We start from the raw sequence: 27,165 nt of genomic DNA on the forward strand, positions 1-27,165 counted from the left end.
ACACATCTCACCCCCCCAACACTGAACACACACATCTCACACCTCCAACACTGAACACACACATCTCACACCCCAACACTGAACACACACATCTCACACCCCAACACTGAACACACACACATCTCACCTCCAACACTGAACACACACACATCTCACCTCCAACACTGAACACACACATCTCACACCCCCAACACTGAACACACACATCTCACACCTCCAACACTGAACACACACATCTCACACCTCCAACACTGAACACACACATCTCACCCCCCCAACACTGAACACACACATCTCACACCCCAACACTGAACACACACACATCTCACCTCCAACACTGAACACACACACATCTCACCTCCAACACTGAACACACACATCTCACACCCCCAACACTGAACACACACATCTCACACCTCCAACACTGAACACACACATCTCACACCCCCAACACTGAACACACACATCTCACACCTCCAACACTGAACACACACATCTCACACTGAACACACACACACACACCCAACACTGAACACACACATCTCACACCCCCAACACCAAACACACACACACACCTCCAACACTGAACACGCACATCTCATACCCCCAACACTGAACACACACACACACACACCTCCAACACTGAACACACACATCTCACACCCCCAACACTGAACACACACACACACACCTCCAACACTGAACACACACCTCAGACCAGACACTCAACACATGAACTAATCTCAAAGACGCACGCACGCACGCACGCACGCACGCACGCACGCACGCACGCACACACACACACACACACACACACACACACACACACAGCAGCTGGACTGATGTCTGGGTCTGATATTAAAATCTAATATTGATAATATGAAGTTAGTTCCTCTACATTGGAGTTTAAAGTGGTTTAATCTCGTCGCTGCAGCTGAACTGAGCCTCAGAGTCACTGCCACACACGTCAGGGGAATCTGCAAGAAAACTCTCAACAATTAGCTTGGAATGATTTGGACTATTTACTGATGTACTATTTAGTGAATTTGACGTTTTACAGTTTTTCTCAATTACTTAGACTCAATTCCTGGAACAACTCACCATTTCCTCAGATCTTCACACCCAACAGTACAAACATCTAACTTCCAGGTCCGAATCAGTTTCTACCCTCAGAAAATACACACAAGCTGTCAAAACATAGGCTACATGAGGGATTAATTGAACACACTGCCATCAAAATGAAAATAACAGGGTTCATTGACAGTATTTCCATATTGAACTCATCAGCATCAACATCAGCATGATCTTGTCTCAGGTCAGGGTCAGGCCATAGTATTTCATCAACTTCACACATGATGTCATTTCTCACCAGGCAGCGTGGGAAATGTCTCCTTGTGTGTCGGATCCAACCCTGGATAGATTCCAGAGAAACATCCTCACAGGCCTTTACCACGGCGTCCAGGAGATTGTGCTGTGTGTATGAGTGGCGGTCATAGCCTCTCCACCACCACGCCGAGAAAAATTCCTCTGTTGGATTAAGAACAGGGAAGATGCTCGCGGAAGAAGAACCCCGGACCTGTGGTGGTCATTGAACCGGGTAAGAACCTGAGCAGCCCGGTGGAAACTGGCGGTGCAGGATGCGATGATCGCTAATGGCTTCACACATGGTGATGCTGCCGCCCCTCTGGCCTGGAACTGGTGTGATTGCACACTGTCTGATGATGTTTCTCCCTCATCCTCATCCTCATCTCCTTCCTCATCCTCATCTCCTTCCTCGTCCTCTCTGTTGTCTCTCAACCTCAGCATGGTGGGGATCATTGTCCCAAAACACGTGAACAAGCATCCAGGCTCTATTTATTGACCCCAATTCTGATCGGTGTGTAAACAATGTTCAGACTGACTGTTCTCACCTGGAGAGGGATGTGGTCTCTGAGTTGAGGTGAGGATATATCTTGAGTTTATTAAAATGAGAGCATGTTTGCTGAGTGAACACATAGTCCAATTATTATTTGGCCAATTTAGTGTCAGTTTTTGCAGAAAGAGTTTTGAATGTTGAGACGCATGTGGAAACAGGTGAATGATGTTTTTGGTCATGGGAGATGTGTGTGTGCTTTTGGAAATGATGAAAAGGTTTGGGTTTTTGTGCTACAGGAACCAGGTTTTGTGTTTTAGCAATCGAGAAAAACTGTAAACAACTACCAACCTGGACAAATCAGGACTGAATCAAATCTAACCCCGGGATTAAAATGCCAACATTTGTTTGCAAGAGAAGCAGAAAAAACACTAAACACATGGTTCAGAGGAACAGTGCCAGTGAGGGGAGGGGGGAGCCGGGTGAGGCAGGAGAGGCGGGGGGGTGGGGGGGGCAGGGGGGCAGGATGTTGCAGGAGGGGGCAAAATGTGGCAGAACGGGGTAAGACGTTGCAGGAAGGGGCAGAATGAGGCAGAATGAGGCCGGCTGGCGGGCTGCTCAGTGGCGTCTAGGGGAAGTTGGTGGGGAAGAGGCTGAGCGGCTGGCTCTCGTTGGTGGGCAGCGGCGAGCGGTAGCCCTCGAAGTTGCGCGGGATGCTGCCACTGGTGGAGCCCGAGCTGTTGCTGAGCGTCTCGATGCTGCCCTCCCGCTGCAGCTCTGCACACAGAAAAACAACAAGGTCAGACCGACGAGGTGAAAACAGGCAGGGCGACATGGTGTCTACCGGTAGATTCAGTTCAAACCGTTCAGCTTCCTCTGTTTCTCCCAGCTGTGAGAGGAGAGGCTCGCTGAAACATAGTTTACCAAAGTCAAACCGTCCAACAATTCTTCTCTCCATAAAAGCTAGTGAGAGCTTGACAGAGCCACTCCAGAGCAGCTGTAGAGCCACAGGTGGCTCCGCAGCTGCAGCACACAGCTGTCACCGATCCAGTGAACAAACTTTGGTCAGGATTGTGTCCATTGTTTCTTAGCAACACAGAAGAACACAGGCTGCACACAGACACTGTAGAACGCAGCCACAGGACAACAGTGGACTTTCCCTTCTCTTCCTCCACCATGAATTCCTCACCAGACCACTGTGAGCCTGCAGTTGTGTTCAGAGCAGATCAAGTCCACATCTGTGGGATTGACCCGCGGTGTCAGCACACATCAGTTATTCCGGGACGCGGCCGATCCCTCCGGTGTCTGGGTGACATGCTGCTCAGCGCCACTCCGTGTGCGCCGTGGAGCCGCCCCACTCGGGATCCCTCCCATCAGGAACTCATTACCGTTATTACATGCTGTAAAACATCTCCTCCGATATGTGGATGGAATGGCGTGCGTGTAAGTGGCAGAGCAGCATTAAGAATGTGATGCATGTAGTGTATTGTGACGTCCGTCAGGCGTTTAGCTGGGTTCAATCTCCCGCCGCCGCCCGGCCACGCCCTGGAAACCGAGCCCTGCGTATCCATGACGGCGTCTGACTGTCACAGACAAATTGAGAGCAGGATCCGGTAATGCTTGTACACGAGAGGGAAAGCACACATGGTTACTGTTCGTGTCAAGTGGACAGGATCAAACATTTTCCTTCAACAGGCCTTCAGCTGCACGTCGGCGCAGCCGTTCGCCTCGGCCGGAGAGGAAAAGCCTGTCAAGGAGCCGAAATGACAAACTGGCACCGAGAAGAAAGACAGTAGGACAAATCATGGATCCAGCTTCCAGGGATGGGAGTCTGCGCCCTGTGGGGGAGTGAGCTGATAGAAAACACACCTGGCACAGGTGGTTTTACATTCTCACTGTGCAAACTCAAAGGCTGCACGCTCTGAGCAGGGCGGGTCAGACTCTGCTGTACTTCCGCTACGATCCAAGACGGCACGCCAAGTCATAAATCCAAGTGTGTGACACTTTATCAGACTGCTGGCGATTCTCAAACACATATTGTTGCCAGTGTTCATGCAGTGTGTTCCTGTCGGTGGCCTTCGTTTCCACACAGCTTGGTTGGCGAAGAGTCCGGCGTCCTTGTGAGGAAACGTGGAATAATTCACCAGAATGACAGGAGAGGATGCTGGAATATCTGCATGTTACCACCTTTAAAAGACACTATCACACTCAGTGGTCGTGTCTTTGCATCATTGTCAGTCAGGTTGTGGGTTTGAATCCCAGTCAGACCTTTCTGAGTGAAGTCTTCACATGGGTATTTTCTCCAAAGTCTTTAACTTCCTCCAACAGTCCAGATAGGCAGTGGAGGAAACGGACTCCCTGAACTGGATAAACTAGTAAAGAGGATGGATGGAAAGTTGGTCCAGCTGTGTCTCATTGTCCTGTTGTGTAAGCGTTTGGGTCAGGATTCAGGGTTTCATGACTCACGACCCTTTTCAAGTGAAAACTTCTAACTATAAAACTACCAAGTCCAGGAGAACAAGGACTGGGAGACATGACACCGTGGACGAAACATGACTGTGATTGTCTCTACTGAGCATGTGCAGAACAACTAGTGAGTATGACCATCATGTTCAAGTGAAGTAGCAGTGCTTGTGCCGTCTACTCAGGACGGAGTCCGAAGGCCGGTTTCCACGGAGACAGAGTCAGAGTGTTTTTGAAAAGTTCTTCCTTGGGAGTCGTTTTCAAAAAGTTGTGTTTTCAGTGGCTCATGTCACCTTGTCGTGATTCTACCTGTGACTCCAGCGTTTTGTGTTCCCGGGACTTGTAATGGATCAGAACACAAACACTTAGTAAGTGTAATCATGAGTTTTGTTCTTGAATTTTTTCTCTTGTCATTTTCTTGGTGAGTTTTGGTTTTGAATCAGTTCTGCATGTTTCTCCTTCTCCTGTGGACCTTCACACTTCCCTCCCTCAAGATAACAGATGAACACCGTCTATAGTAATCTGCACTTTCTCATTTTCACTATCTCATCCTGTCAATTGTGTTAAATCAACTTATAGGTTTTAAAGCTGAGGATATGATGTGTGCTGCAAACTTCTTGGCCAGGCCACCTTGGAAAATGACATTTTCGTTTCCTGGTTAAATAAAGGTTACAAAAGACAATCTTCATCTTTTTCACTATAATCTTCATGTTCCTGCAGTGTAGAAAACTACCAAGGCCATTAGGAATGTAGGAACAAACCAATGAGAAAAGAGGTGAGATCTCTCTATTAACCGTTCCAACCAGTGTCGTCTGCTGCAGGACGGCACGCTGCTGCAGGACGGCACGCTGCTGCAGGACGGCCACGCTGCTGCAGGACGGCCACGCTGCTGCAGGATGGCCACGCTGCTGCAGGACGCCACGCTGCTGCAGGACGGGCACGCTGCTGCAGGACGGCCACGCTGCTGCAGGACGGCCTGCTGCTGCAGGACGGCCACGCTGCTGCAGGACGGCCACGCTGCTGCAGGACGGCCACGCTGCTGCAGGACGGCCACGCTGCTGCAGGACGCCACGCTGCTGCAGGACGGGCACGCTGCTGCAGGACGGGCACGCTGCTGCAGGACGGCCACGCTGCTGCAGGACGGCCTGCTGCTGCAGGACGGCCACGCTGCTGCAGGACGGCCACGCTGCTGCAGGACGGCCACGCTGCTGCAGGACGGCACGCTGCTGCAGGACGCCACACTGCTGCAGGACGGCCACGCTGCTGCAGGACGGCCACGCTGCTGCAGGACGGCACGCTGCTGCAGGACGGCACGCTGCTGCAGGACGGCACGCTGCTGCAGGACGGCCACGCTGCTGCAGGACGGCACGCTGCTGCAGGACGGCACGCTGCTGCAGGACGGCACGCTGCTGCAGGACGGCCTGCTGCAGCGTCTTGCTGCTGTTTGGGGAGACGTCTGGCAGCAAGTAGCTGCAGAACACATCGGTGACCTCCAGATGAACACCGACCCTAATTAGCTGAAGAGCCTTTTCAAATTCATAGTGTAGTGAGGGAAAACCACAGCGAGAGTTTAATACATCCTGCAGATGTTGACGGGCCGGTGTGGATACTGTCTTTGTCATGGTGGGTATGCAGGAAGTGGCAGCTTCTTACTTTAGCTCAGGAAACCCAATACAAACCACACGGCTATTATCCCAGCTGACATGCAATGTGCCACACTGTGGTGTTATTGAAGCCTGCTGCCGCCACTCGTGCCCCCCCCCCCCCCCCTTCAATGCCCCCCCCCCCCCCCTTTAATGCCCCAACGCTGCACGGGGCGGAACTGTTGCACTAATCCATGCAGAGGCAAAGAGTGCTGGTTTACATCGCTGCCAGTCCATAATAGAGGATTTACATCATGAAGCAGCCGACAGGTAGCTTCACTGTGACGAGCTTCCAGGACTGCAGTGTTCATGTACAGTCCACTTCATTCATTTATTCAAACATACAGTAGGTGTAAATGAGTACAGTGTTTTCTACGTCTACATGTTTGGATTAATCAGCGTGTTTAGTGACGGTGGGAAGTTGAATGGAAAATGCGTGACAAAGCAATTCTGAAGAAGACTTCAGGAAATACCTGAAAAGTATTTGATTCCATCTGAAAATAACATCTGTGAAAGAAATTCCTTTATGTTCATCTTTCTGGACAGACACACAGAGGCTTGTGGCTCTACAGGGTCTCACACACACACACACACACACACACACACACACACACACACACACACACACACACACACACACACACACACACACACACACACACACACACACACACACACACACAGCAGAGAACAATGAGCTCTGAACATTAACAATGGGAGAACAAATATATTCTAGTGGACAGACCACCAAGTTGGATTGTCATTATGGTGACTTTCAAAATAAAACTACCAAGTTGGATTGTCATGATGGTGACTTTCAAAATAAAACTACCAAGTTGGATTGTCATTATGGTGACTTTCAAAATAAAACTACCAAGTTGGATTGTCATGATGGTGACTTTCAAAATAAAACTACCAAGTTGGATTGTCATGATGGTGACTTTCAAAATAAAACTACCAAGTTGGATTGTCATGATGGTGACTTTCAAAATAAAACTACCAAGTTGGATTGTCATTATGGTGACTTTCAAAATAAACCTACCAAGTTGGATTGTCATGATGGTGACTTTCAAAATAAAACTACCAAGTTGTATTGTCATTATGGTGACTTTCAAAATAAAACTACCAAGTTGTATTGTCATTATGGTGACTTTCAAAATAAAACTACCAAGTTGTATTGTCATTATGGTGACTTTCAAAATAAAGCTACCAAGTTGGATTGTTATTATGATGACTTTCAAAATAAAACCATCAAGTTGGATTGTTATTATGGTGACTTTCAAAATAAAACTACCAACTTGGATTGTTATTACGCTGACTGTTAAAATAAAAGTACCAATCCTTGAGAATATGGACTGGGAGTCATGACACCACGGGGGAAACATGATTCTGATTGGCTCTACTGAGCATGTGCAGAACTATGAGCTGCTGCCAAGTCCCAGGAGAAAATGAACTAGGAGTCTGTGCAGTAGCAGCATTTCCGCCGTCGTCATGGAGACTAAGCCAGAGTGTTTCCAGGAAATGTCGTTTTCACCCATTTACACCACGACAAAGCCAAAGCTCTTTCAAGACGTTTTTTCCAGTGGCTCCGAGCACCGTTGTCATGTCAACAGACACCCAAAGTGTGACGGAAGTTTTGCGTTTCCTGTGTCATCGCAGTGTAAACGGGCTGTCATGCGCTTTCATGGTGTCGACCAGCTGAAAGGCAAACCCATGAGGTGAATTCCACTCTGCAACGTGTGAGTGAGGCGGCGTGCCGGCTCCGGTCTGACGGGGTCATTAGTACATCAGATTATTGGTGCAGCGGCGGCTGCAGGCCAGAGGAGCGACGTGCCGGAGCACCGAGCCTCACCTCCAGGTCATAGGAACCACTCTGTCAACCCGGAGGGGCCTTCAGGCGCGCCCGGCCCTTTTCTGGAGCTCCTATCATATGGGCTGATGTTTGCGCCACAATTCTGAGCGAGCGACGGGAAAATGTGAGCGCCAAAAAATGTATTGTGCAGCACACTAATAGCATTTTGAGGAAATGTTTAAATTGCGCAAAGAAAAACTTGACATTGCGCTCAAAAATCATTTCTGCGCTCAGATTCTTCCTCTGCGCCCAACCTCTCTCTCTCTCTCTCTCTCTCCCTCTCTCTCGCTCAAATCTCTCCACCTCCGCTCAAGTTCTGCTGTGCGCTCGCTCAAAATGTGAAGAAGAAGAAGAGGAAAAAACAAACTGCGAGGGAAAACAGAAATAAGGAAAACTAAAGATAATGATCCTGGATTACAACATGTTTTCTCTTGCAGTTTGTTTTTCCCTCTTCTTCTTCTTCTTCTTCTTCTTCGTTGGTTATGAGGCACTTCCAGAATCCGAGGTAACCAATCAGAATTCAACGCCCCAAATTTCTGTGATTGGTGGACAACCGTGTGTCACATTTGGGCTTTGCACATTTCGAGCGAGCGCACAGCAGGACTTGAGTGGAGGTGGAGAGATTTGAGAGAGAGAGAGAGAGAGAGAGAGAGAGAGAGAGAGAGAGAGAGAGAGAGAGAGAGAGAGAGAGAGAGAGAGAGAGAGAGAGAGAGAGAGAGAGAGAGAGAGAGAGAGAGAGAGAGAGAGAGAGAGAGAGAGAGAGAGAGAGAGAGAGAGAGAGAGAGAGAGAGAGAGGTTGAGCGCAGAGGAAGAATCTGAGCGCAGAAATTATTTTTGAGCGCAATGTCAAGTTTTTCTTTGCACAATTTAAATATTTCCTCAGAATGCTATTAGTGTGCTGCACAATTCATTTTTTGGCGCTCAGATTTTCCCATCGCTCGCTCAGAATTGTGGCCCAAACAGAACCCCGTACTATCAGCTCATGGCCGCGGCCACTTGCCCACCCAGCTGGCCTTTTGGCCACCATCCGCTCTCCCAGCTGGATCCTCCATGTTGCAGTTATTGTAGGCGCTTTAAGCCGCTGAACACCCCAGTAAAGCCCTAAAGGCCCTTTCTAGTGCGGCCTAATCCACCTCATTGTGTGACGCCTCGCTGCTATTCAGCACGTCTTAACCTCCCGCGCCCCCAACACAATCCCTGGCGCTCCAATGTTGGGGCTCTTTTCCTGCGGGGCCGATGTCACAAGGTAAAGTACTGCAGTTATTTACAAGCAGGTTTTGTGTCGTGTGATGAGCAGAGAAGACCAGGCTGGACGGAGGACACGACTGTCTGATCAGGCTTTCACAGGACGTTTCAGTCAACACAATCATATCACACATAATACACTGCACTCAGTATTTAATGTGAAAATTTAAATTGTTGACGTCTGAAAGCTTAATGTGAGTTATGAAATTAAGGATGTACTAGACCAAACGATTGTTTGTTCAGCGGGCCACACAAATGTTTGCTAATAATCTTAAAATACAGATTTCTGGACAGCAACATGAAACATCCCTTTAATTGATGCAAACAGGTTTAATACATGTTTGAATCGCCTCAACAAGTTGGAGAATTTTAAAAGAAATATGGGTAATCTCAACATAAAGCTGTTTTTAATCATCAAAATACAGGGAAATATGAAATGAAGGCATTTTTTAGGCTGCAAGTTAACATGCGTTTGTTGTGAATTCAGCCACATGGAGAGATTTGATGGTAATACAGCATCTTGGACATCTTCACTGTTGCCCCACTGGCCCCTCAGGGTTAGGTTTACTCCATCCACTCAAACAAGTCCAGTGATTAGAACAGAAACAGGATTTACTTTGGGTTAGGATTAGGATCAGAAATGTAAAAGTAAAGTTGATGTATTTTTATGATGTCTTCCTCTGGACCAGAAATGGTGGTGTGGCCGGACAACAGGAGTTTGACGCTGCTGCAGTGTCACTTCCAGCTCGGGATGCACTGGTACCACTTTTTTTAAAGGATGAATAAAGTACGAGTGCTGAACTTTAGCTAAGTGCCAATTCCAAGAACCAATATGAATATTTATTCAATGCATTATGCCTAATATTTACTATATATACAAATGATACATGAAGGCTATGCGTTCATGCGTTCAGGCTATGCTACACACAGCCTCTGAATCGACAGTAAGGCCTTGGAGCCTTGAAACTCTTTAGCATGTAGCATCGCTGGTGTGTGAGCCCTGAAACTCTTTAGCATGTAGCATGTAGCATCGCTGGTGTGTGAGCCCTGAAACCCTTTGGCATGTAGCATCACTAGTTTGTGAGCCTGAAACTCTTTAGCATGTAGCATCGCTAGTGTGTGAGCCTTGAAACTCTTTTACTGTTGACATTGCTCGTCCTCTCTCGTCTCCCTGCTGCTGTTGTTGCTGGTTCATGATGTCATTTAACCGTCAGGTTGGATTGGGAAGCATTCACAAGTAAACTTGGTGCGCCCACTACAGGTATGGGTGTGTCCCGACCGACAACTGTTGTAGTGACGAGAGGAAATATTCAAACACTTGTCAAAGTAAAGACTTGCTCCTCTCATGCTGGTGGTGTGGATCAGGGCATCAGGGTGGTGTTTGGTGTGGTTAGAGCTCTTCAGGGCTCCAAACTTCCACAGTTCTGAATGAAAAATATCCCATTGTGTCTCGTTTGGTCATTACACAGATTCAGAAAGATGAATTTGGTGCTGAATAAACAAAGGAACAAAGGAAGAAAGGTTTTACTGATTCTGGAGATTCTGGCTTTGCAAAATCCGACAAAAACTCCTAAAGCATCACAGCAGCATGTTATAATTTCATTAGCCAATCAGATCATAGGGAAAAACTTCAATCTGCACCCTGGGCTGTGAACAGGCCCTAATCCTCTTACACTACCACACAAACACACACAGATTCCAGTGTACACACTCTGGTTTTCATAAAAACACACAAGCTAAATCTCAAATGCAAGTACAACAAATAGTGGTGAAAGCGTAAAAGGTTAGGCTGACCTGGAATCAAGGACATTGTGGACGGCCAACCATCCAGCTCTGTCAGAACATACATGATGGACCGGGGAAGAACACTGAATATCTTGTCCGCAACCTTACCCTCACCCTTCAGTAACCCCAACCCTTACCTCCTAACCCTTCAGTAACCCCAACCCTTACCTCCTAACCCTTCCGTAACCCTAACCCCCTAGCACTAACTCTATCTCCTAACCCTTCAATAACCCTAACCCCCGAACACTAACTCTAACTCCTAACCCTTCAGTAACCCCAACCCTTACCTCCTAACCCTTCAGTAACCCCAACCCTTACCTCCTAACCCTTCAGTAACCCCAACCCTTACCTCCTAACCCTTCAATAACCCTAACCCCCAACACTAACTCTATCTCCTAACCCTTCAATAACCCTAACCCCCGAACACTAACTCTAACTCCTAACCCTTCAATAATCCTAACCCCCTAACACTAACTCTAACTCCTAACCCTTCAATAACCCTAACCCCCGAACACTAACTCTAACTCCTAACCCTTCAATAACCCTAACCACCTAACACTAACTCTAGCTCCTAACCCTTCAATAACCCTAACCACCTAACACTAACTCTAACTCCTAACCCTTCAATAACCCTAACCCCCTAACACTAACTCTAACTCCTAACCCTTCAATAACCCTAACCCCCTAACACTAACTCTAACTCCTAACCCTTCAATAACCCTAACCACCTAACACTAACTCTAACTCCTAACCCTTCAATAACCCTAACCACCTAACACTAACTCTAACTCCTAACCCTTCAATAACCCTAACCCCCTAACACTAACTCTAACTCCTAACCCTTCAATAACCCTAACCACCTAAGACCAACCCGAAACTTTTAAAGTTCCCATATGTGCCTGTGAAAGAAGTGTTTGGTAGGAAGGTGGATGTATTGGTGGATGGCTCATCCAGCACTGGAAATAAAGACCGGTCTGGATGAAAGTGGTGAAACTGAGCAGTGAGAGTCAGTTCTGCTGAAACTGTTAGCCTCCAGCTGGACATACAGTGATCATACATCCACCAGCTCCTCTTACACTTCTAGCCATGGTACCAGTGTGGTGGTGCTACGTGCCACGGGGCTGTGGCTTTCTGCAGTGACGTGGCAATGTCATCTCCGGGGAAATGATATTTTAATCCATGAGTGATGATTTTTTCTCCCTGCATTTCATCATTTCACAGGTCCCAGAGAAGATTAGCCGTGCCAAGAGAATAAGATCTAATGCGACCTGACTACAGTGGCACATGATGATAAAACCAAAGGCTCTGCTGCAGACAGCAGCACCACTGTGGTTTCTGAAGGGCTCAGGAGGAAATAAGTCCTGGAATTACTTCTGGCCTACTTCTCTGCATGTATGAGGAAATCTCCAGGTACAAGCACTGTGGGACCGCTGAAGTCTGTGGACTGTGATGGTGAGCATCAAATATACAATGTTTGCATATTAAAGCATGTCGGTATTGAGTATTTGAGCCTCTGGCCTGAACGATCCTTAGAAAGCTATCCAGTTGGACGACTGAGCCCACATTAGAGGGGAAAGCTCATTAACATCCACCGGAGATCATGGGGATGGTCTGTGAAAAGCCAGGCTTAACACACCCTGCTGTGTGGAAGACACACACACACACACACACACACACACACACACACACACACACACACACACACACACACACACACACACACACACACACACACACACACACACACACACACACACACACACACACACACACACACACACACACACACACACACACACACACACACAAGCAAACACACGCACCAGAGCCGAGCCGATCTCTGAATCCCTCACATTCACAACAATATTTCTGGGTTTCTGGAAGCGTTGTGACTCAGAGTGCTGATCATGAAGCCGTTGTGGCCGTGGCTCTGCCGGTCTGGCAGATGGTTTTACAATCCAAGGTTGGGAGTCTCCCCATCTACATGTGTAGAAGTAACAATGAGAGACAAACTGATGACCAAGACGGTTCCAATGGTGTGGAATGGCATTACATGGTGGCCAGTACCATTGTTGTTGAATTTTACACATCGTATGACCTTTTAAAAATGAGTCTGTCATTACAATCCCTACCCCCTACCTGAACCATTTGAATCCCCACCCACTTCTTGTTACAGGGAATATTTTAATTTCCACTACTGTTTATGCAGGCTTATGTTGGAATTCTGATTTACTCAAGAAATCATTGAACAGTAATCACATCAAAATGTTAACAAGTATGCGAAAGGTCTTTCAGCCATATGAAGTTATTTAATCATAAAAGAAACAAATCATTTTCTCTGTTTGTGTAATTTTGTAGTATGTAGCATAGCAAAAGAACTCTCCACATTGCAAATAGAGAAAAGGCCAGTGCACAGCCCTTCTTTTAAAATTAAAGAATTTAGTATGAGTCAGGGGAGATGTAGGGGGATGCAAAAAATCTTATGTAGTAAATTCCAAAAAATGTGGGACACATGAATATGCATCATTGTGTTATATTGTATTTTTTCCAAAGCAAAACAAAATAATCAGAAAATGCTGATAGCAAGGGATGCAGTAAGATCATTTTTGAGGTCTTTGTACATCATCCTGTACCAAACAATAAAAGAACTATTTAGGTCCCATTTACACAACGTTTCTAATGAAAACACGTTTGTGTTTTTGCTTCAGAAAAGTTTTGTTTTTATACTGCAACGTTTTCAAAACAATGTCTGTTTTCACGAAAACGTCAAACACTGAAAGTGATGCAGTTTCTACGTTGGTCCACTAGTGGGCGCTGTTGTTAGTTTTAGCACTGAAGCACACACACACACACACATGGAGCAGAGAACAATGAGCTCTAAACATAAACAATGGGAGAACACGGGCATTCTAGTGGACAGACCACCAGGTTGGATTGTTATTAATGGTGACTGTCAAAATAAAAGTATCAAGTCCAGGAGAATATAGACTGGGAGTCATGACACCGCGGAGGAGACGTTGTTCTGATTGGCTCTACTGAGCATGTGCAGAGGAACGAGCTACAATGGTTCGGGAGCCGGATGGACGACTAAAAACGCCACAAAAGGTTTTTATTTCTTTCCCTTGAAACGGTTGTTGTGTAGACCGGCCCTTTGGAAAAACCAACAAGAGGAGTGAATGGCCCGACGTGCTGCTGTAGTCAAATTGACACTCCACAGCTTTAAAGTGCCGTCGCAGACTCAGCGAGACGCTGGACGGACCTTCAGTACACACCGGCAGTGTCCAGGTCCCAGGCTGCAGCACGGCCTTGAACTCTGCAGAGTGAACGCAGCCAGCAGCCCGCCACATGAATCATCTACTCAACAGGTTGTGTGATTAAGGAACAAATGAAAAAGAAAGTAAGTGATTCATGGGGCTAATTCAGGCTCCCGCATGGGGACTTTCTCCTCATCCTCTCTGACCGTATATTCTGAGCTTCAGCGCTCCGTGAGCACAGCTGACCACAACTTTCCCAGCGGCGGCTCATTAGAGTGTGTTATAAAGGGTGCCAACAACAGGCCGGGACACTCTTGACACTCCATGTGGGCCGCTTTGAATTAGCTCCTTAATGAAAACCGAGTGGTGACCCGGGCCGTTACCCAGAGCAGACTGACAGCCGCCTCACCACCCAACCCTGGTGGAGCTGCTTTTATGGGCCCTACATGGTACGGACGCACCAACAGAGAGCTGCAACACATCCACACTACTGCACTGTGCCAACCACTCAACAAACATCACATGCAACTATTTTGCATTTCTGAATTCAAAGACAATGAGGAGAAAACATGGCTCTAACTTGAACTCAGTTCATGACCCCTCTGACTGCATCATCAAGAATTCCACCGGCAAGTTTATACAACCCTCACAGGCCAGCTCACTGGAGAACCAGCTGGTTTCACTGTTCATCCTATTCTACCAGCTCACTCTCTGGTTACACTACCAGTGTGGCGCTCCTCTTTCTACACCCTACCACCACCAGAAGAACCAAGTTGCCCACGTTCATTTTGTTCTCAATATTCAAGTTGGATGGTGAGGATCGGACAAGGACATCGTTCTTGCTTCCTCACTAATTGTCATTTTTGGATGTTGTGTGGTACAAAACAATGAACAAATGTTTCAACCCTTGCAGTCTCAATCCAAAACTAACAGGATTTGCTGTGGAGACGTGCAGTATATTCCATTATTAACCGTGCTCCGGTATGGTCCATAAACACTATGTGTGGAGCGAGTCGGGGCCTCAGTGAGACCTCTGAAGGTGCCCAGGGGCATTTGGCACTGATACCAGCAGATCCTGGTTGGCTTTGTACAGAAGAGAAGCCAAGGACTTCCTGTTGCCTGGTCCTGATTTGGTTTCTGTTTGAAGCACCGCTGTGACACTGATGAACGTGCCAGAGATGCTTCAAGTCAGATTCTTGGTTATAACAGTGTATTAAAACCACTCAGGTTCTTTTCTCCTGCAGCCCACTCAGGACAAGAGAACAATCCACAACATTGACCTGAGCTTGACCTGTTCAGTTGCTGTGTTGAGATAATATACATGTTGTGAAAGCTGAAAGACGAGGAAGGAGTAACATCGAACCAATCAGAGAGCTCACTCAGTGTCTGAGTCTGAAAAGAAAACCTTCAATGCTTTTCACACTCAGCAGATCAAAGTTTGATTACACGTGTATAAAGCCCCTTTTACACCACGATGTTACAATAATGTTCATTTTTGCGGCAGAAACACTTGAAAACAATGTAGTTTCCATGTTTGGCCACACGTTGGTGCTGTAGTTTGTTTCAGTACTGAAAGCGCGCACACACACACACACACACACACACACACACACACACACACACACACACACACACACACACACACACACACACACACACACACACACACACACACACACACACACACACACACACACACACACACACACACACACACACACGTAGCAGAGAACAATGGCCTCTAAACATTACCAATGGGAGAACACGGACATTCTAGTGGACAGATCACCGAGTTGGATTGTTATTATGGTGACTGTCAAAATAAAACTACCAAGTTTGATTGTCATTACTGTGACTGTCAAAATAAAGGTATCAAGTCCAGTAAAATATGGAGTGGGAGTCTTTACACCATGGGGTCAGGCTAGTTCTGATTGGCTCTACTGAGCATGTGCGGAACTTCACTTGGAAGTCCAAACAAGACCTTAAAGACAAGGTCCAGGTACCTGTGAATAGAACTGTTCTGCAGAAGTGGCTGCATGTGGCATGCCCTAACAAAGAAAACACACTTTGAAGCACACAGGCAGCTGCTTGACAGAGTGCCAAAAGTAAAGAAAACAAAACACGTGCTCAAAATTCCACCATTCACCAATATTTTATGCAAGAATACGTAAAAAAGATAAAACGGACCCAATTAATGACGGATAAAACAGGGAAGATTGTTTGGTGAAGTCAATTTGGACACAGTGAAGGTGCTGACGGTCCTTTTAGCAGACGGTACTGAGGTATTGATATGATTGCACCTGAAATTAAAGTGTCTCTGCTTTGTTTTGTGAATTCAATGACCATGTCTTTTGTTCTGATGTGTTCAGTTCACACCACTGGACAGAGTCATCAATAACTGCGCCCTGATTCTTCACCCTCTTTGAGTGGAGTGACAATAAGAGTCGTCTGCGTACTTGATGATGGTTCTATTGTTTGACACATCCTCTATAGCAGGGTTCCTCAATTCGGGGAATCGAGGGGGGGGGGGGGGGGGGGTGTCCTGCATGTTCCAGGTTCCTCCCAGTTGCAACACACCTGAAGGCAACACGGGCCTCGCTACTGGGCTTGTTTACAAGCTTGACGACGACGTCAACATCACATTGAGGTGTGCTGAAGCTGGGGGAGTTAAAACCTGCAGGACACCGGCCCTCAAGGCCTGGAATTGTGGAACTCTGTTCTATATATCTGTATAGAGGATGGCTAATAGACCCCCTTGTGAAGGAGAACACGAGGTCAGACTGAACCCAGTCTATTCTCACTCTCTGAGTCGTGAAGGCATTTATTATCACTATTATCCCGTTGAAGAAATGATGGCGGACAATAGTTCTGGAGGAGGCCAGTTGAATTTCTCTTTTCTACACAAATCAAAAATGCACAAAAGAGATTTCCAAACCCAAGCATCACCAGTAAGCACATTCAAAGACTTGTACGTAAGCACTTCATGGGCAGACTGCTTATGGGAGGAAACAAACTTTGCTTTGTGCACCATCAAAATCTCCTAATGTGAACACACACAATGGATTTATGTCCTTTGACAAGCATGTTGTGAGACCCCCCCACATCAATAAGGTTGGACAGGAGGGCTGCTCTCAGCGGAAAGAGGCTGCTGGTGTTAGTGTCCACTAAGAAAAGTGATGAGCAGCACAGCGTCAGGAGGCTGTCACTTCTCATCGCATCACGTATCTGACCAGCTCTACATTCCACACACTCTGCAGGCAAAGCTCAGCTCCAGCCTCAAACTGCTGCTTGTACGGCTCAGAGAGCGACGGCACAGGGACTCTGGGGGTCCACTGCACCTCCCACAGCCAAAGCAGTGGACACAAACACTGTTTCGCACGTATTGAGAGTCAAAGTAAGGTTAAGGATAGGTTTAAATACTTAAATGATGTGCTAGTTTCATGGAAGGAGAACAAAACACTGAGATTATATTGAGAGTCCGCTCTCACATAAGGATGTGAAGCATCAGGCTCCAATCCAGCTGCTGAACCACCCAGCAAATTGTACAAATTCCAAAGAAAACATTGATTTTTCAACACATTTCTCAAGACAACGCAATGCAACACAACTCAACACTGAGACTCAAGCTGATATCTTGTGATGCTGCCATGAAAGCTATCTGGTTGCTATCAAACTAGCCTCCAGGCCATGCTGTCGGAGGCAGTCTGGAAAAACACCCAGAATGCAACAGATACATTTTTGGGGGATGTTTCACTGTATTTTGTACGAGATGGTTTCATTACCTGTAGTAATTGTCCGGTTTTGTGAAAGTTAGCACTATTTTACCACTCATGATTAAACTGGCTTCTTTGTGGCCCCTGAAGGAAAATTAGCTTGACGCCGCTGATCCAACACGTCTTTGGACTTTTGTGAGGAGACCTGGAGAAACCCAGGCTCCGGGAGAACATGCAAACTTCATACAGAAAGGTCCAGGCTGGATTTGAACCTCTTCCCTCTGACTTCAACCTTTCACTTTGCATTACTGGTGGCTTGTCTGCACGGTGCTGAGGCTTTTGGTACATACGCACTTTAAAGGTTTTAACAAAGCTCCTCTGCAGACCTGCGCAGGACGTGAGTGCACACGTGACTGTGGCAAGGCGCCACTCTGTGTTCCGTAACGTAACGATCCCGAAAATATCTCCTCTTCTGCCTCCCGGCGTTCTCCACCACATTTCCTACAGTAGTTTGGGTTTAATTTCAGAAGTTTTGAGCGGTCTGGCTAACTTTATTTGCTTTTAATTGTTGATTGTTCAGACGTGGAGACAGAAGATCTCCTGCGCAATTGGCAGTGCACAATCCGTGAGGTCACAAGTTTTGGGCTGCGTGCGTTGGAATGCACTGGGGCCCCACACGATTTTGACGTCACGGCACGTTCCGCACGCGTACGTTGCGGAGAGTATGTTAAGGCCTTAACAACACACTTGGACTTGCCTACGAATTCAGTTCAACAGAATACAGACTGTGCTCATGCCATGTAGACTGAGACACAAGTGTGCTGGAGCCCAGAGCCTCTAATAGCTGAAACGCTTCTAAATCCCGGCAGGAAAAGTTCATTTTATAGTGTTAGAGTGTAATGGTTACGGTCTGGTTGGGTTCAGCCTCAAAAACATTGTGGGAGCAAGAAGGAAACATCAAAGTCTGGATTTAAACGACTATTTTATTAAGGTTAAGGGACCTTTGTTGTCAATCACAAGAAGCTCTTGGTTAAGACTAAGAGATGATTGTGGTTACAGTTATAGGAAAACAATAGTGACTGCTGGGTGAAAACCAGACACGAATGGCAGTCTCGTGTTAAAGTTGGACAGATTGTTGTCGTCTGTCTGCAGACTTTATGACTCTACAACATCTTCTTCACTTCCTCTGGACAACTTTAATAATTACTGTGGCCGGTTGTGGGCTTTGGGGCTTGAATGTGAACACATGTTGTATTTTAACATTTGTTCACATGACATATGGGGCCATTTCCTTCTGAAATATGTGAGCACTGCCAATCGATTCAAGCTTAAGGGTGTGACCTCACCATCATCAAAACAAATGTCAATGAAAAGGCTAAAAATTCTCTACATTTGTAAGTTTCTCTGGCATCATTCTCCACACAGCCTGTGTTCATGTGAAACGCCATGACGCTTGTTGAGTAGAACCACGCGGCGACTTCAGGCTGGTGTTTAGGTCCGCTGAGGACTGAAAGTAGTTTTCAGGTAAGTGACCAATGTAAGCTTGTTTTTTGTGGCCTCGGCCCACTCAGGGCTTCTCAGGTGCAGAACAGCTAGAGTCTCAACCGGCCCGGCTTTGACGTCACGCGTTCAGCACTCGGTGGGTTAATGCCAGAGTTTCTGGTTTTGGTCCAACTGTAAGATATTATTGCTCACAGGTGATAATATCCTCTGACTTTAAACATCTTTACTCTTCTGCTCATTAGAGGCTCTTTTGAAATCTAGTTGGTTTTCACACATAGTATATTATATATGCAATAAGGGCTCCTTTTCAAGACAATGATTTCAAGTGAAAACACAAGATTTTGTTGTGTTTTGGGTGGAAACAGTTTCTCTGCGACTGTAGTTCATCTCCACCACACTAACAATAGACTTAGAATTAAATAAGAAAACATGTATTTTATAAAGTCTTTCAGCTTCAGCCTCCATTCATTCATTTGTCATTTTAACCCTTCTGAGAAAAGCCCTGACCCATAGATCTCTCCTCTGCATGGGGGTGTGTTGCCCCCAACAAAGACCTACCCTACACTGCTGGGGCAGCTGCAGGTTAATTGGTAGGACTGGATGTGCTCCAGTCCAATCTCCAATCCCCACCGAAAGAAACACAAGTGTCTGACGGTGTAAAAGGTCTGCATCTTCTAAACATGGAGACAAATCCAACTGAGAGCCAAAAGGCGAGGATGGTATAAAATAATGTACCAGTGAGGAACTTGACAGCGCAACAAATTCAGTTAATAGACAAGTGGACTGAGCGGAGGTTTTCTTTATTGCAGGACCACTTTCAGCTTGTTGAACACACGTCCTTCAGAAGATAGATGGGGTGTCAGAAATTGTTCCATTAAACCAGCAGAGCCATATGGTCCACATTAGTGGTTGTTTCAAGATGCTTGTTTTTTTTATGGCTGGATGCAGGACAAGCCTCCACACTGCTTCTCAGCACAATGCGCTTTGAATTTATTTTGTGGCTAATTGTGGCTAATGAGTCTGGATCTCAAATAAAGTACTGTGGAAGATGTATGTTGTGTAAAAGCGGGAGATTTGTGATATGCTGCCACTGTCTGGTGCCCAGAGGGGCAGATCTGTGACCGGAGCGGGGCATCTTCCCTGTTGCCTGGTCATGTCTCAGAGCGCCGACTCCACCAAACAAATGATGTGAACAGTCATCTTTGCACCACTCACAACAGAGTTAGGTAACAGAATCTGATAAAATGTTAACAGTGTCCTGATTTTTCGGTCTCAATGTAGTCACTGCCACAATACACACACATCCAACACACACAACGACACAGACACACACACTTGGGTCTCAGCAATGCCTTTCCAAGAACAAGTGTGAAACCACAACAGAAGCAAATGAAAGCAAACTCGTGTTGAAGTACTGAGCTGATAAGAAGAACACGAGTCCTTTAGGTGCAACACTAATGTACTCTGGGTCCTGGAGTACAGGTTAATCCCAGGAAACACATGGGAGTCAGCGAGGGGTCAGGAGGGGGAGAGTTCAGCTCGTCTGTGTAAAAAGGCCTGTGAAAGGCTGCATGTGGCTGAAGAGCTGGATACAAAGAGGAGCCTCCATTAAATATGGCTTGAGTGGAAATGGGACGGATCTGTTACTTGTGAGTTTGAACAATCAGAAAGTTGCTGGGTAGAATAACGTTAGCTTCTAACCTGGGACTTGACCTCTGAGAGCAGGATTTCCTTTATCTGCGTTCATGTGACGTACAGCCTTGCTTTCTTTCAGGAGGTCACGCGGAGGTTACGGGAGCGCAGATGGAAAGGTTCATTGAAAAACAGCCGGCACATGTGAGCGACCGGTGAGGACGCCACATCTGCATGGATTAACCCAGCGAATGGACGGGGAGAGATCGCCATCAGAACAACTCATTGTCCAAGCAGGAAGTGCCCGCTTGGACATGCGCTCAAGGACTTTTGTTGACATGTTCATCTTCTAGATGTCAGAATGTTCAGGGTTGTTGGGTCCATCCCAGCCAACACGCTAACAGACTCATTAAAAACATTCATTAGTGTCTTTCACTCAGGATCTTAGGCCACGTAATGAACTCGTTCCCCCTACCGTCGTCTCTACACCGGCTTCCAGTTCCTTTCACAATCGATTTTAAACTTCTGTTGTTTGTTTTTAATGCCATGAACGTCCTGGTCCCTCTTACCTGTCTGATATTCTAACTCTAGTGACCCTGGTTCTTCTTACCTGTCTGATATTCTAACTCTAGTGACCCTGGAGGTCCTGGTTCTTCAGCTCAGCTTCTTCTAGACGTTCCAAGGTGGAGATATAAACAATGGGGTGTAGCTCTCTTGACTGAGGAACAAACTGCCCCCGACATGAACAAACTGCCCCCGACATGAACAAACTGCCCCTGACATGAACAAACTGCCCCCCCGACATGAACAAACTGCCCCCCGACATGAACAAACTGCCCCCGACATGAACAAACTGCCCCCGACATGAACAAACTGCCCCCGACATGAACAAACTGCCCCCCCGACATGAACAAACTGCCCCCCGACATGAACAAACTGCCCCCGACATGAACAAACTGCCCCCCGACATGAACAAACTGCCCCCCCGACATGAACTGCACCCGACATGAACAAACTGCCTCCGAAATGAACAAACTGCCCCCCGACATGAACAAACTGCCCCCCCGACATGAACTGCCTCCGAAATGAACAAACTACCCCCCGACATGAACAAACTACCCCCCGACATGAACAAACTGCCCCCCGACATGAACAAACTGCCCCCCGACATGAACAAACTGCCCCCGACATGAACAAACTGCCCCCCCGACATGAACAAACTGCCCCCCGACATGAACAAACTGCCCCCCCCGACATGAACAAACTGCCCCCTGACATGAACAAACTGCCCCCGACATGAACAAACTGCCCCCGACATGAACAAACTGCCCCCTGACATGAACAAACTGCCCCCTGACATGAACAAACTGCCCCCGACATGAACAAACTGCCCCCGACATGAAGAAACTGCCCCCCCCGACATGAACAAACTGCCCCCCGACATGAACAAACTGCCCCCTGACATGAACAAACTGCCCCCCCCGACATGAACAAACTGCCCCCCGACATGAACAAACTGCCCCCGACATGAACAAACTGCCCCCCCCGACATGAACAAACTGCCCCCCGACATGAACAAACTGCCCCCGACATGAACAAACTGCCCCCCCCGACATGAACAAACTGCCCCCCCCGACATGAACAAACTGCCCCCCGACATGAACAAACTGCCCCCTGACATGAACAAACTGCCCCCGACATGAACAAACTGCCCCCGACATGAACAAACTGCCCCCTGACATGAACAAACTGCCCCCGACATGAACAAACTGCCCCCGACATGAACAAACTGCCCCCCCCGACATGAACAAACTGCCCCCCGACATGAACAAACTGCCCCCTGACATGAACAAACTGCCCCCGACATGAACAAACTGCCCCCCGACATGAACAAACTGCCCCCCCGACATGAACTGCCTCCGAAATGAACAAACTACCCCCCGACATGAACAAACTACCCCCCGACATGAACAAACTGCCCCCGACATGAACAAACTGCCCCCTGACATGAACAAACTGCCCCCGACATGAACAAACTGCCCCGACATGAACAAACTGCCCCCCGACATGAACAAACTGCCCCCGACATGAACAAACTGCCCCCCGACATGAACAAACTGCCCCCCGACATGAACAAACTGCCCCCCCGACATGAACAAACTGCCCCCTGACATGAACAAACTGCCCCCCCCGACATGAACAAACTGCCCCCTGACATGAACAAACTGCCCCCGACATGAACAAACTGCCCCCGACATGAACAAACTGCCCCCTGACATGAACAAACTGCCCCCGACATGAACAAACTGCCCCCGACATGAAGAAACTGCCCCCCCCGACATGAACAAACTGCCCCCCGACATGAACAAACTGCCCCCTGACATGAACAAACTGCCCCCCCCGACATGAACAAACTGCCCCCCGACATGAACAAACTGCCCCCGACATGAACAAACTGCCCCCCCCGACATGAACAAACTGCCCCCCGACATGAACAAACTGCCCCCGACATGAACAAACTGCCCCCCCCGACATGAACAAACTGCCCCCCCCGACATGAACAAACTGCCCCCCGACATGAACAAACTGCCCCCTGACATGAACAAACTGCCCCCGACATGAACAAACTGCCCCCTGACATGAACAAACTGCCCCCGACATGAACAAACTGCCCCCGACATGAACAAACTGCCCCCCCCGACATGAACAAACTGCCCCCCGACATGAACAAACTGCCCCCTGACATGAACAAACTGCCCCCGACATGAACAAACTGCCCCCCGACATGAACAAACTGCCCCCCCGACATGAACTGCCTCCGAAATGAACAAACTACCCCCCGACATGAACAAACTACCCCCCGACATGAACAAACTGCCCCCGACATGAACAAACTGCCCCCTGACATGAACAAACTGCCCCCGACATGAACAAACTGCCCCGACATGAACAAACTGCCCCCCGACATGAACAAACTGCCCCCGACATGAACAAACTGCCCCCCGACATGAACAAACTGCCCCCCGACATGAACAAACTGCCCCCCCGACATGAACAAACTGCCCCCCGACATGAACAAACTGCCCCCGACATGAAAAAACTGCCCCCGACATGAACAAACTGCCCTCGACATGAACAAACTGCCCCCGACATGAACAAACTGCCCCCCGACATGAACAAACTGCCCCCGACATGAACAAACTGCCCCCGAAATGAACAAACTGCCCCCCGACATGAACAAACTGCCCCCCGACATGAACAAACTGCCCGACATGAAAAAACTGCCCCCGACATGAACAAACTGCCCCCCGACATGAACAAACTGCCCCCGACATGAACAAACTGCCCCCGAAATGAACAAACTGCCCCCGACATGAACAAACTGCCCCCCGACATGAACAAACTGCCCCCGACATGAACAAACTGCCCCCTCGACATGAACAAACTGCCCCCCCGACATGAACAAACTGCCCCCGACATGAACAAACTGCCCCCGACATGAACAAACTGCCCCCTCGACATGAACAAACTGCCCCCCCGACATGAACAAACTGCCCCCGACATGAACAAACTGCCCCCCAATATTCGCACCACCACTGATCTCGGCCTTTTTAAATCAAAGCTGAAAACTCACTTTGAAGTCGTCTTTTAACTCCGTCTCGGACACAGTATTTATTCTGTCTGTTCTGTTGTTATGAATCTCTGGAAGCTCCACCAACCTGCAGCACCGTCGCTCCTCCAGTCACACCTGTGTTCTATTTACTGTTTTTATGTATTATTCTCGTATTTATTTCTTAATGTATTGTTTTTATAGCTTTGTTGTGAAGCACTTTGGGACCACTGGGTGATTGTAAAGGGCTATACAAATTAAATTTGATTGATTGATTGATTGATTTGATTGACGACAATGTTTAAGCGGAAACTCACTGTTTTTGCATTTTCGTTTCTAAAAAGCTTTGCATTCACAACGTATTGAAAACAATGTCTGTTTACACGACAATTGCAGAAATGGTGAAAACCATGTAGTTTGCATGCCAGGCCTCTAGTGGCCACTGTTTGTTTTTACGACGAAACCACACACGCACGCACACATGTACAGAGAACAATACGCTGTGAACATTCGCCGCGGCAGCACACGGACAGCTGTCATGTCTCACTGTGTTGCTCAAGGGCACATAAACACACGGGCAGGTCAAGATGGGGAACTGAACCAGGAATTGTGGCACGACCTGATCCACAGTGTCGCTATCATCGCCGCATCATCGCCAAAGAATTTCTTCGAAGGAGGACTGACGCTGAATGGACTCGCAGACTTGCACACGTCGGTACTTGAATACTACCGACAGGAAGTTCTGGTGTTGAGAGCTCACACTGCTCAGCTGCTTCTCCATTATGTATCCTATCACTTATTCATGGCTCCATATTTTATTCATATTCATGCACGCAAACTCACACGGGTTCACGTTAGGAGAGCTTGTGTTTATGTGGTGTGTGTGTGTGTGTTTGTGCTGATGTGATGAATGTGGTGCAAACTGTTTTAGTGGAACATATTTTAACAGCTTGTTATTGAAGGATACAGGTTAAATTCTCATTCCGACATGAACGTTTGTTGTCAGAGCAGACTAGTTCTGAGCCCAAGAACTGAGACGCTTTACCGAGTTTCCCTCAACCTCAAGGTTAGACAGGTTGTACTCCGTCCAAGGGAGAGAGACATCCCAAGTTCCTCCCAGTGATTTAAACATGTGTGTGAGTGGATCTGAGACAGAGACACATGATGTCAGTTGAACCTGAACAACACAAGTCAAATTGTATCTTACTTTACTTTATTCTGAACTATGAGCTGCTTCAAATATGGTAAAAGTTTTATGTTTGCATTGATATGATTATGACAATCAAACATGCATTTCTGCTTGTTTACATGATCTCCATGCACATGCATGGGTTTTCACCAGCTACACTGAGGCAGGTTAGTTTTACCCGACTGGTGAGGTGTTGTTGGAAGAGTCAGACAAATAGAAATAGACAAATAGAAATAGAAATTCATCTATCTGATGAATGGATGGAATAGAGATGGATGGTTGGATGGATGGATGATGGATGGACTATAGATGGGTGGATGGATGGATGATGGATGGATGGATGGATGGATGGATGGATGGATGGATGGTGGATGGATGGATGATGATAATGGATGGTATATAGGTGGATGGATGGATGAATGATGGATAGAATATAGATGGATGATGGATGGACGGATGGTTGATGGGTGGAATATAGATGGATGATGGATGGACGGATGGTTGATGGGTGGAATATAGATGGATGATGGATGGACGGATGGTTGATGGATGGAATAGAGATGGATGGTTGGATGGATGGATGATGGATGGACTATAGATGGATGGATGGATGGATGTATGGATGGATGATGATAATGGATGGTATATAGGTGGATGGATGGATGAATGATGGATAGAATATAGATGGATGATGGATGGACGGATGGTTGATGGGTGGAATATAGATGGATGATGGATGGACGGATGGTTGATGGATGGAATATAGATGGGTGATGGATGGACGGATGGATGATGGATAGAATATAGATGGATGATGGATGGATGGATGGTTGATGGATGGAATATAGATGGATGATGGATGGATGGTGGATAGAATATAGATGGATGATGGATGGACGGATGGATGATGGATAGAATATAGATGGATGATGGATAGATGGATGGTTGATGGATGGAATATAGATGGATGATGGATGGATGGTGGATGGATGGTGGATGGATGAAATATAGATGGATGATGGATGGAATATAGATGGATGATGGATGGTTGATGGATGGAATATAGATGGATGATGGATGGATGGTGGATGGATGGTTGATGGATGGAATATAGATGGATGATGGATGGATGGTGGATAGAATATAGATGGATGATGGATGGACGGATGGATGATGGATAGAATATAGATGGATGATGGATAGATGGATGGTTGATGGATGGAATATAGATGGATGATGGATGGTTGATGGATGGAATATAGATGGATGATGGATGGATGGTGGATGGATGGTTGATGGATGGAATATAGATGGATGATGGATGGATGGTGGATAGAATATAGATGGATGATGGATGGACGGATGGATGATGGATAGAATATAGATGGATGATGGATAGATGGATGGTTGATGGATGGAATATA

At 47.2% G+C, this 27,165-nt stretch overlaps 1 protein-coding gene across 1 annotated transcript in view; it reads right to left on the bottom strand.

Annotated features, from left to right (window-relative positions):
* Positions 1–106: 106 nt before the first annotated feature.
* The window catches only part of bcas3 (BCAS3 microtubule associated cell migration factor), a 370,231-nt gene continuing 343,172 nt past the window's right edge, over positions 107–27,165 (bottom strand). Inside the window, exon 24 of the mRNA XM_080511322.1 lies at positions 107–2,629. Coding sequence (XP_080367448.1) covers positions 2,481–2,629 — 149 coding nt within the window. The 3' untranslated portion in view covers positions 107–2,480. The remainder of the gene's footprint in view (positions 2,630–27,165) is intronic.

The sequence above is a fragment of the Blennius ocellaris genome (assembly GCF_963422515.1).
Source record: "Blennius ocellaris genome assembly, chromosome: 2".
Lineage (NCBI taxonomy): Eukaryota > Metazoa > Chordata > Actinopteri > Blenniiformes > Blenniidae > Blennius > Blennius ocellaris.